The 11,471-nt window shown below is 53.7% G+C and overlaps 1 protein-coding gene across 1 annotated transcript; it reads left to right on the top strand.

The window, feature by feature from the left end:
- Nucleotides 1-1,694: 1,694 nt before the first annotated feature.
- Nucleotides 1,695-10,744, top strand: MFSD2B (MFSD2 lysolipid transporter B, sphingolipid). Its single transcript, XM_065890853.1, has 14 exons — nucleotides 1,695-1,715; nucleotides 2,730-2,855; nucleotides 4,020-4,144; nucleotides 4,682-4,805; nucleotides 5,121-5,199; nucleotides 5,289-5,419; nucleotides 7,271-7,361; nucleotides 7,478-7,599; nucleotides 8,029-8,112; nucleotides 8,417-8,497; nucleotides 8,732-8,841; nucleotides 9,197-9,340; nucleotides 9,728-9,898; nucleotides 10,720-10,744. Exons 1-14 carry the CDS (start codon nucleotides 1,695-1,697, stop codon nucleotides 10,742-10,744), a joined length of 1,434 nt encoding a protein of 477 aa, XP_065746925.1.
- The last annotated feature ends 727 nt before the right edge of the window (nucleotides 10,745-11,471 follow it).

The following is an 11,471-nucleotide window of genomic DNA, read 5'->3' as shown; positions in this document are numbered from 1 at the left end:
AAACATGGTCCATGAAATGCTAGCATTTAATTCTCATAACAACCCTATGAGGTGTATTATCCCCATTTTAAATGTGAGGAAATGAAGCTCGGCACACTGAGTACCTCGTCCTGGGTCACACAGCTAGAAATGGCAGACAATTTGCATTCAAATTTGTCTAACTCTGAAACTTGATCTCAGTTGACTGTGAAGGGCTTATGATTTAAGTAGGTAAAACTGCCTTCCTCAAGATTCCAAGATTGTATCATATACCTAGTTTCAGCTGGAATGTCTGTTTCAAGTGCCTTCTATGTATCAGAAACTTGATAGGTATGTTTAGTGGGAAACCAGAGTCCCATTATGGAGGGGGCAGGGTTGGGGGAGAGTTATCATGTTGGATTCTGCCTGTTGTTAAGCTTTCTGGAAGTTGAAATAGCGTTCACAAAAATATCAGAAAAGGAGACCACATCCTGCCTCATGTGTGGGTAGGAAGAGTGCAGAGGACTTGATAAACCCTTATCTGGGAAGACCTTCCTTTCATTTGGCGTGTCTGGCAAGATACAAAAATGGGTGAAGCCATGGTCCTCTCCACTCCCCCTCCCATCTCCGGGCAAAAGATGAAAAAGAAGGATTCCCAGCGTCTATGGAAGAAATAGCACTTTCCACAGTGTCTTCATGGCATTTATTCTTTTAACAAATATATATATTGTCTATATGCCCAGAATTGTTCTAGGTACTGGGGACATGGTGGTGAATCAAAGTTATATAGTTCATGCTCTCAGAGAGTTTATATGCTGGTGGGGAGAGGCAGGAAATGAATAAGAATATATCCTGTAGTTAGTACAATTGAGAGAGATTTGGGTGGTCAGGGAAGCCCTCTCTAAAGAGATGACATTTAGGCTTCAGCCTGAATGTCAAGGAGTCAGCTCTTGCAAAGACCCGGAGGAAGAGCCTTCCAGACAGAAGGGACAGGAAGTGCAAAGGCCCTGAGGCAGCAACAGAAAAGGTCATTCTGAGTAACAAGAAGGAGGAGGCTACCATGGTAGAGCTATCTGAAGTGAGGTGGGAAAGGGAGTGGGAGCTGATTGGGTGGGCACCTGTAGGCAATATGGGAAGGACTTGGAGTTTTATTCAAACTGTAATGGCAAGCTGTTAGAGGGTTTTAAGCAGAGATGAGGCACAATCTGATTTATGTTATGAAAAGATCAGTTGGGCTGCTGGACGGAGAGTGGATAGTAGGGAACGAGAGTAGAAGCAGAGAAGCCACTTAGGAGGCTCTCACTGATAGATTAGACAGGGGAATTGGGAAAGAGTAATCAAGGATGACTCCTAGGTTTGTGGTCTGAGCTGCTGAGTGGACATTGGGGCTATTTAATGCAATGGGGACGACAGGGTTAAGAGGTTAAGACAATGGGATGGAAATCAAGAGCTGTGTTTTGACTATGCTAAGCTGAAATGCCTGTTTGGCAACCATGTGGGGCTGTGAGTAGACAGTTTAATTTGAGTCTGGAGTTCACTGGGTCGCTTAGGGATATATATATATATGGATATACACACACACACACACACACACACACACACACACACACACACACATATATTTGGGGTCATAAGCATTACTTCATTTTAGTGGTGGGTTGGTAAACAGTCTCTCCAGAACAACAAAACTCTGATTTTTGCTGTTTACTGATTTCTGTGGTGTAAATACTCTCACCATGGCCGATTTCAGGCTGCCAGTAACCACTGGCTTGCAAAAGTCCCGAATATTTAACAATCAGCTCCTGGAGCCATTGCCTCATTTGCTCATCAAAACATCCGGCACATATATACAATGGAATATTACTCAGCCATAAAAAGAAACAAAATTGAGTTATTTGTAGTGAGGTGAATGGATCTAGTCTGTCATACAGAGTGAAGTAAGTCAGAAAGAGAAAGACAAATACCGTATGCTAACACATATATATGGAATCTAAGAAAAAAAATGTCATGAAGAACCTAGGGGTAAGACAGGAATAAAGACACAGACCTACTAGAGAATGGACTGGAGGATATGGGGAGGGGGAAGGGTAAGCTGTGACAAAGTGAGAGAGTGGCATGGACATATATACACTACCAAATGTAAAATTGATAGCTAGTGGGAAGCAGCCGCATAGCACAGGGAGATCAACTCGGTGCTTTGTGACCACCTAGAGGGGTGGGATAGGGAGGGTGGGAGGGAAGGAGATGCAAGAGGGAAGAGATGTGGGAACATATGTATATGTATAACTGATTCACTTTGTTATAAAGCAGAAACTAACACACCATTGTAAAGCAATTATACTCCAATAAAGATGTAAAAAAAAAAAAATCCCTTGAAGTTGGCAGGAATATCCATTTGACAGATGAGGCTTAGAGAGATAAAGTGATTTATTCAAAGTCCACACAGGAAGCTGGTGGCAAATTTAGGGGCCTCCTGACCCCCAGTTCACTCTGGCTTGGTGACTTGGAGAATAAAACAGACTGCAGCAGGAAGCACTGTGGGGAAATATAAGGAAGAACTTCTCCCTGGAAATGCTTAGAGGTCATGGTTTAGGACTCTTTTTTTCCTTTTTCTGTCTCACTTCCTTTTAAGATGATTTGGGACAAATTAGGACTGAGAGGTTGCTGGAAAAGCCTTCAAGACATAGGGACCTCAGGATGCTTTTGGAAGTCAGGGGGCTGGAGGGAGCTGTTGTGTGTCTGTGGGGGCTTAGTTCCTGTGTCTCCCCCAGGACAGCGGAGCTGGTCGCCTCTCATTCTGTACGAAGGTGTGCTACGGCATTGGAGGGGTCCCCAACCAGGTGGCCTCCAGCGCCATAGCCTTTTACCTGCAACTTTTCCTGCTCGATGTGGCCCAGGTGAGTGTGGGCAGCAGCCTCGGGGGCCCCCTGCTTCCATCTTCCTTGGTGTCTGGTCCTTTCACCCCACCTTTACTTACACCCCCATCATCCTTGGTAGATGGTACCTCTGACCCAAGCCTGAGAAAAAAACAAATGCTATTGAGGGCAACCTCCTCAAGGATGTTTACTGCAGGCTGTTTGTAGTGGAAAAGTGGGAAACAACATGAATGCCCCCAAATATAGAAGTAGTTGGAAAATAAGTTGGGCTGTATCCACATAACGGACTACTGTGTAAGTCACTCAAAAGAATGAGTTAGATCTATACCAGTTGACTCAGAAGGATTTCCATGATGCACTGTCAAGTGGGAAAAGTTAGTTTTAGAGAAAGGTATATAAAATGATCCTATTTTAGCAAAACAAAAACATGCCCCATCTATGTGGGTGCATGGGTATATGGATGTATATACATCTGTACATGATTAAAGGATGAGCATGGGGAAAGTAAATTCCGGAAGGATATCCGCCAGAGTGTTACTGTTGGCTATAGGAGGGAATGGTGGAGGATAGAGGGTAAACGAAAAAGAACTTTTTAATAAGGTATCCATGATTTATTTATCTTTCTGTGATTTTTTAAAATGACGCTGATACGGTCCCATTTGTGTAAAATTATAAATTGCAAATGCACATAAGGAAACGCAGGATGATCAAAATGTTCCTGGCAGTTGTCTCAGGATGGTGGGATTGCAGATGAGCTTTGCTCAGTATTTTTCTGTACTGTTTGAATGTGTTTATAATGAGTGTATCATTTATGTAATCAGAAAAATCAATAAAACGTTTTCATTGTGAAACACAAGGTCTGCCTTTGACTGTAAGCTTCAGTGCACCCTTCTTGCACTGAGCCCTTCAGGGGAAGATCTCTCAAGTCTTCTCTGAAAGTGACCGGGCATAAGTATAACAGGAATGTGCTAGGGAACAGCTATCACTCCCTCCCGCTTCTCTACTGGTGCACATATGCCCTCGGAGCTCTCTGGATTCCTGTCCTGGGGAAGAGACCAAAAAACCTTTGCACCGTGGCTCTGGCCCCTGCCAGTTTCCCAGATCTTCCTCCTGATGGGTGGGCAGGCCTAGATACCCTCTCTGACTCTGCCGGGCCTTGGCTATCCCCTCCCCTGTCCCTTTCAGATCCCTGCTGCCCAGGTGTCACTTGTCCTGTTTGGAGGGAAGGTGTCTGGGGCAGCTGCTGACCCTTTGGCTGGGTTCTTCATCAACAGAAGCAGAAGGACAGGGTCTGGACGACTCATGCCCTGGTGAGCAGCCCCATGGTCCTCAGGATCCTGGCACCCACCCCTGGCTTGAGGTCACTGTGTTTGTCACATCTGCTTCTTAGTGGATGGTTAGAGGACAAGTCTGGACAGTAGGTGACAGGAATGGATTGGGTCTGACTGAGTCATGCAGGTGTTCATAGACCTCTCCCTCACCTGGTGGCACAGAGCTGGACAAACCTTCCAAGAGTCGCTGCCCTGGCCCTGGGGGTCTAGGAATGCGGCCAGGCTGAGCTGGGTGTATTGGAAGGTCTCACAGAGATGTGACTTGCCTGTGCCCCCGGGCCCCCGGAACAGGGAATGGCACAACCCAGCCACTAAGTGCCCCGGCCTCTACTCCTGGCTACCTCCTCGCCCTCGGCCACGTCGTGCCCTCCATGGCTCCCACCCTGAAAGCCCCAGCCCAGGGCTTCTCCAGGGGCCGAGAGCTGGAGCCCAGAGGGGTGAGGTTGCTCCAGGCCCAGCCTTTGCGTCCTCTGTCCTGGTGCCACGGGGCGCTCCACCTGGGCTGTGCTTCCACAGGGTGCTGGGCTGCACGCCGTTCGTTGCCTTGGCCTCCTTCTTCCTGTGGTTCCTGCCCCCCTTCACCAGCCTGCGTGGCCTCTGGTACACAGCCCTCTACTCCCTGTTCCAGGCCCTGGCAACGGTAAGCAGGTGGCCCCCTTCCTCGGCCTGGACTCCTGGAACCCCAGCGCTGGCTGGAGGCCCCTCTGAAGTGTGTGTGTGCTGGGGGTAGGGGTCCAGGTCCCTGCTGCCCACCTGCTTACCAGGTGGCCACCGACCATTAGCTTTTCTCGTGGGCTCTAGGCTGGGGGCCCCTCCTGTCCCTCAGCCCCTAACTCCGGGTTGAGGGAATCAGTGGGGATGTGCCAGCCTGGCGCAGGCCTGCCCTCCGGAAGCTGCTGGCCTGGGTTGGCAGTCTGGTGGCAGGCGCCATCCTAATCTCTGCCCGGTGCCCCAGTTCTTCCAGGTGCCCTACACGGCACTGACCATGCTCTTGACCCCCAGCCCCAGGGAGCGGGACTCGGCCACTGTGTACCGTGAGTGCAGGCAGGCGTGGGGTGCGTGGGGTGGGATGGCTCTGCCCCTGGCCCCACGAGCTGTCACCTTGCTCCACGCTGTGTCCCAGGGATGACCTTGGAGATGGCAGGGACGCTGATGGGAGCCACTGTCCATGGACTCATCGTGTCTGGTGCCCACGGGTCCCACAGGTGCAAGGAGACTGCGCTCCCAGGACAAGTGGCTGTCTCCCCCAACGCGGTGAGTGCCCAGGCTACCCAGAGCCACTGGGACCCCCGCTTTGGGGTCACTTCTTTCTTCCAGGGCTGTTTCTCCCCCAGGTCTCTTCATGGTTGTTTGGGGGCTCAGCTCTGCACACCATGCCCTCTCATTCCTTCCCTGCTCCTGTAGCTGAGCCCATGCCCTCCGTCCTCCCTGCTAAATCTGCTTCTGCTGGGTGCCTTCTAAACATGGAGTCAAACAACAGATCAGCAGGCCATCTGGAGGGGAGGAGACAGACCCCAGAGAAGGGACAGGGGTGGGGAAGGGCCACAGGCAGGGACAGGGCAGAGAGACAGCAGAACGGTTTGATGTCCTGGCAGAGCTCTGGGCAAAACCTGACCTATGACCAGTCCTACCCATCCCTGAACAGGTGACTGCCAAAGCCAACCCCACCCCCGGTGTGAAAGGGTTAGTACCCCTTCCTGTCTCCTCAAAGCAGGTCCCTTTTCGGCAATTAGGGGACGTGCATCTATTTATCCATCAAGTTCATCTTCTATCCGCCCTCCCGCCCTTTCTCCTTAAGCAAATGACATCACTCACCTCCACCAACATTTGGGAATTAATGGTATGAGAACAATACCACCAACACCCATGGTTCACCACCTGTAAGAAAACATTACAATGAGGTCCTCGTGTGCCCATCCATCCCCAGGCCCATCTGTAGCCCAGCTACAGGATTTGCCTGAGTACAGCGCAAAGTGAAGCTGTAGAGCCCCGGAGAGAGCGGGGAAGTCAGTTTCCCCTTCCCACGGTCTACTGCCCCAAGCTAGGGATTGCCTGAATCAGGGTCGGGGAGAGACTCTGCCCAGTTGCCCTCAAACCCCATCATGGTGCTACGAGCCTGGGATCAGAGGGATTGCGACCTGCAGATTCACCCTCCCCACTTCCACGCCTAGGCCCCACTGAGGCCTCTACAAGTGCCCTCCCCAAAGCTACTGGGTCACTGTCTGGGTGAGGGTGGAACAGAGGGTGGCAGTGGCCTTGGGTTGGAGAGCAGGAGGCCGGGCGGGGCCTGGGATGCCAAGAAGTAGGGAGCAAGAGACTGAGAACCATCCCCACCGCGGGAGGCGAAGCGTCGTGTGAGCCAAGGCGAGTAGCATTCAGGTGCCTCTTGGTAGTTCCAGCTCTGCTGTTCCATTGACTTCACTTACAGAACACAAATTCATAGATAAAATCATCACGAATTTCAAGACAGCAGAGCATTAACTCCCAAGTGCAGTGCCTTCTGAATGTGGGACCCTGTGCAACTGTGCTGGATCCACACTGGTGAAGCCCTGCCCATCTCCCTCTTCCTTCCCCCACCAAAGGCAACCCCTATCCTGAATTGGGTGACTGGTACTCCCATGCATGCCTTAAATGTATTTGATTACCTATGTGTCTTCCTCTGAATGCTAGGCAGCACCGTCCTGACGTTTATCTGCGTCATCACGCGTCACACTGTCTGCTCATGGATCTGTCTCCCCACCCACTCCAAGCCCCTTATTGTGGATGCACAGGATCACTTATTCATCACCGTAACCGCAGGGTCTAGCACGCAGAAATCAGCCCCAATGAACGTTTGCTTAAAAAAAAGAGAGAGAGGCGAAGGGGGCTTAGACCCATGGTGGCATGGATGCTTGCAGGAGGCAGAGGGTCAGCAGAAGGACCACTCTGGGCCCTTAGATCTCCCTCTCCTGCTGGGCTGGTTGGGAGGAGGGGCACCAGCATCCTTGGGCTTGGGCTGAGGGTCCCTGTGCTCCCATTGGGAGGTACTCCTGCCCGGCCCCTGGGTATCCCCACCTCCGTGGGTTGGAGACATCACCCCCACTGAAGTTCTGTCCTGTCCCACAGACTCGTCTCTACTCCATTGCAGCCACTGTGGTTGCTGTGACTTACCCCGTGTGCAGCAGTTTGCTCTGCCTGGGGGTGAAGGAGCGACCGGGTAGGTGCGGGGTGCAGGCAGAGTGTGGGAAGCAGAAGCTGCGGCCGGGCTCCTCTTGGGCGTGGGTTTCGGTTTTGAGCTCCACCAAGCCAAGATGTCCCCTTCCTGTGTTGCAGGTGCTTCTGCGCGAGCCGCCGGCCAGGGCCTGAGCTTCCTGGCTGGGCTGCGGCTCACAGTGCGGCACCCGCCCTACCTGAAGCTGGTCATCTCCTTCCTGTTCATCTCGGCAGCCGTTCAGGTACCTCTGGCCAGGCTGATCCCCACTGGCTTGGCCCTGGCCATACTGACCCTGCGTAGGTTCGGGTGTCTCTCGTCCCCACCGCACCAGAGAGAAACCAGTGGCTGGCAAGCGCCAGGCGAGGCTGGTGCTGGGAGGAGAGGAACCTGCCTAGAGCCTGTGGGGCTGGGGAGGGTCAGGGCCCAGACACCAGGAAGCTGACGCTGTCTGGGGTGGTTCTCCGCCCTGCTGGGGGGCGGGACAAGGAATGGCGTTTATACCCGTGTCAGCGATAAGCGTCCTTCATTGGGGAGGGGACTGCGTGATGGCGGTAGGAACCGGACGCTTGAGGTCCCAAAGGGGAGGCCAGACTTGAGACCTTGGCCTTGCCCTTGACTTCCACGTTTCTGCCATTTCCCATACACGCCCACTTCCTGTCGACCTCTTCAGGTGGAGCAGAGCTACCTGGTCCTGTTCTGTGCACACGCCTCCCGGCTACATGACCATGTGCAGAGCCTGGTGCTAACCATCCTGGTGAGGGGACCTGGGGCGGTAGAGGCAAGGGCGCTCGGGGGCCTGAGTTGGGGATGTGTGACCCTTGACGTGACACATGTGACCGGACTTCCGATGGTCAGAGTTCTGGACTCTGCTGTGGTCTTGGTCACCTGCATTTCAGCAGAGGGTGGAATTGGGGCCAGGGTCATAAAGTTCACAGCCACTGTTTCCAAACAGGTGGCAAGGTCAACATCGAGCGTCCCTCCTAAAAGTCAGGGCTTTGAGGGCCTGGCAGAGGCGCAGGCGGCGTGTCCTGGGCTGTGATGATTCTGTCCGCTCACAGGTCTCGGCAGTGCTGAGCACCCCGATGTGGGAGTGGGTTCTGCAGCGATTTGGGAAGAGGATGGCGGCCTTCGGGATCTTTGTGAGTGAGGCAGGAAGCAAGGCCTGGAGGGATTTGGGGGGGCGGGAGGCGGTGACCTTGGAGCCTAAGCCTCCTGGGGGCCGGCAGGGCCGCGTCTGTATTCACCGTGTGCTCAGTGCCTAGCAGGGGACCAGGCGCAGGGGGTCATCAGTAGAGCGGTGAGTGTGTGAATCAAAGAGCAGTTGAGCTGGCGGGTGCAGGTGGAGGGAGCAGCTAGTGTGTCTGTCTCCCTAGGGGATGGTGCCATTTGCAATCCTGCTGGCTGCTATGCCCACAGCACCCGTGGCATACGTCGTGGCCTTTGTATCTGGCGTGAGCATTGCCGTGTCCTTGCTGCTACCCTGGTAGGCTGGGTGAAGGGAAATGGGAGTGGGAGCCTCACGTCCTTCCTACTGGGTATCCCTCCTTCACATCAACCTGCTATCCCAGGCCTTGTGCACAGGCTGCGCTGGGGAGGGGCTCTCCCCCTTGCAGGAGATGGAGGCTGCTAGCGCCATCTGTGGAGCCCTCCAGAAAGAGCACCAGGCGGCAGGAACGGTGGACAGCTGTGTGTTGGGGAAATATTGCCTGACTCTGTGGGTCGGTCCTGGGCAGCGGGGACCCAGGGGTGAATCTGACTCACTCTCTGTCCCCAGAGAGCTCCCAGGCTGGTGGCTGTCGAGGGGATAAAAGGGATAATTCTGCAGCCCCCTCCCCCAGGTCCATGCTTCCAGATGTGGTGGATGAATTCCAGCGGCAGCACCAGCACGGCCCAGGGCTGGAGACCATCTTCTACTCATCCTATGTCTTCTTCACCAAGCTTTCAGGTGCAGGCGCCCTGGGCATCTCCACTCTCAGCCTGGAGTGAGTCACAGAGCTGGGCTGTACCAGAGGCACAAAAGACTAGCGGCGTGGGAAGCAGAGGGCAGAGTCCCCCACCTTAGCCAGCCAGGGGTCACCCGTGGGTCCAGAGGGTGTGTGGGAACCTCCACCCTACTTTCTCTGTGCACATGACTGGGAGGGGCCCTTCTTGGTGGCTGTACCCCTTCTGAAGCCTCTGCTTCCCACATCCTCAGCTTTCTCTGAACTCCTCCCCCGTCTGTTCGTTCCCTCACACTCCGTCCCCCATAGTTAGGCTGATGTGGCCAGGAAACTATCCAAGTTTCAGGATAGCGTGGTGGTTGGGCATTTGGGACCCCTCCGTCAGGAAGCCAGGCTCTGAGCTGGATGCATGGGATGGTGTTTCCCCAGCTTTGCGGGGTATGAGTCAGGAGCCTGCAAGCAGGCGGAACAGGTAGTGGTGACCCTCAAAGTCCTCATCGGTGCCATGCCCACCTGCATGATCCTCATCGGTCTGTGCATCCTCCTGGTCGGCCCCACTCCAAAGGTGCCAAGTCGGAACAGTTCCCGCTCCCTTGGGAGGTAGGCACCTCTCGCACATGGGTATACACAGGAGGGCTGCCAACACCCGGGAGGCATGCAGATGTGCACGGCTCTCATTTGGTCACCTCCACCTGATGTCCCACAAGCATGGCAGTCAGTCTTAACGGGTCCCAAACGGAATTTATCTTCTTCCCCAATCGCTGCTCCTGCTGTGCCCCGGTCCCGGTGAATGGCACCACCCTCCAGCTTGGGAGCCGAAACCTGGGAGCCATCTTCCACTCTCCCCCCCCGCAGCCTGCACCGAGCAGCTCTCTCTGACCTTGTTCTTCCCCCTGCGAACCGCTGATCCCACTGCCCAAGGGTGATCTGCTCACTGTCTGGCTTTCGCAGTAGACTGTGGAGACCTTGAAAGCTGGGTCTGTTTTCTTCATTTTTGTGTTCCAAGAGCTCAGCCCAGAGCCTGAGGCCAAGCAGGCGCTGCAGTATCAACATGTCTGGTCCAGCAGATGTTCACGAGCCTTGTCCACGTTTTTGCCGACGCTCACGTGTTTACAAACACGAGTCCATGTAGATACAGAGGACCACGCACGATAGGCAGGAAGTGGCTTTGTCATGGGTCTCTCACTGCTTGCTGTGGATGGCCTGGGACTCCAGCCCATCTTACTGAGATCATGTGCTACACTCGGGGAATAACAGGTGGATGGGGAACTGCTTGGTGGGACTCGGAAGAACAGGGTTTTAGCTTCATTCACAGGGTTGAGAAGGGGAGGAGCTGCTAGAGAGTCAAGGAGCAGCCACTGACACTTCCACGGGACCCCACCCACCTCATCCTTCCCTTTGGCTTCTTCCCTTTCCAACAGGAGGACCAGCTACAGCCTCGCTTGAATTTGAGACTCCTGTGAGCTGGAACGGCCGGAGCAGCGTCTTCTAGGCTCCAAGTCCCCCTTCTCAGCCCTTCGGCACCCCTGCTTCACAGTTTACACACGACCCATCTTTTCCCCTGGGATATGGCATCTTCGGTGACTCTCCTGAAGGGAGTGGCCTGGGCTCCAGGACCCCCGCCTGTCATGTCTTGCCTGTTGACTGCAGGACATCTCAGATAGGCCTGTACCCCTGACTACCCAGCTCCAGGCAACCTGTGACCTGGAAAGCATACCAGTAGCAGCTATTCCTGGAAAAAGGACGCCCCTACCAGCTTGGTCTGCAGACTTCCTGTGGGAGCACCAGGCCCACCAACCTGCTCGGATGGTAAAGCTACATGACAGGACAGACACACAGAACTCGTTTCCCCTGATGTTCCACTGGATGTCTGAGAGAGGCTGACAGCACGTGAGTGGGCAGAGTGGGGACAGATGGATGCTGGGATGTCCAATTAGGAGACAGATGCAGCGAGGCCAACAGACCCCAGAGGGAGCGAATGGGGCCAGTGGTGGGGATAGACTGAGCAGGACATGAGGTGTTTCCTTCCCTTTGTACAGCTAAGTTGATGACACTGTTTCTAGAAGTGGACATTGACTGATGTTGAGCCACCGAAGACCCATCATTTTTATAAACAAAAGTTATTTTTGAGGAAATATTTTTCTGAAAGTTTATCTTTTTTTTCTGACTGTGC

The sequence above is a fragment of the Phocoena phocoena genome, chromosome 14, assembly GCF_963924675.1.
Source record: "Phocoena phocoena chromosome 14, mPhoPho1.1, whole genome shotgun sequence".
Taxonomy (NCBI): Eukaryota; Metazoa; Chordata; class Mammalia; order Artiodactyla; family Phocoenidae; genus Phocoena; species Phocoena phocoena.
This window is presented reverse-complemented; position numbering and strand designations above follow the sequence as displayed.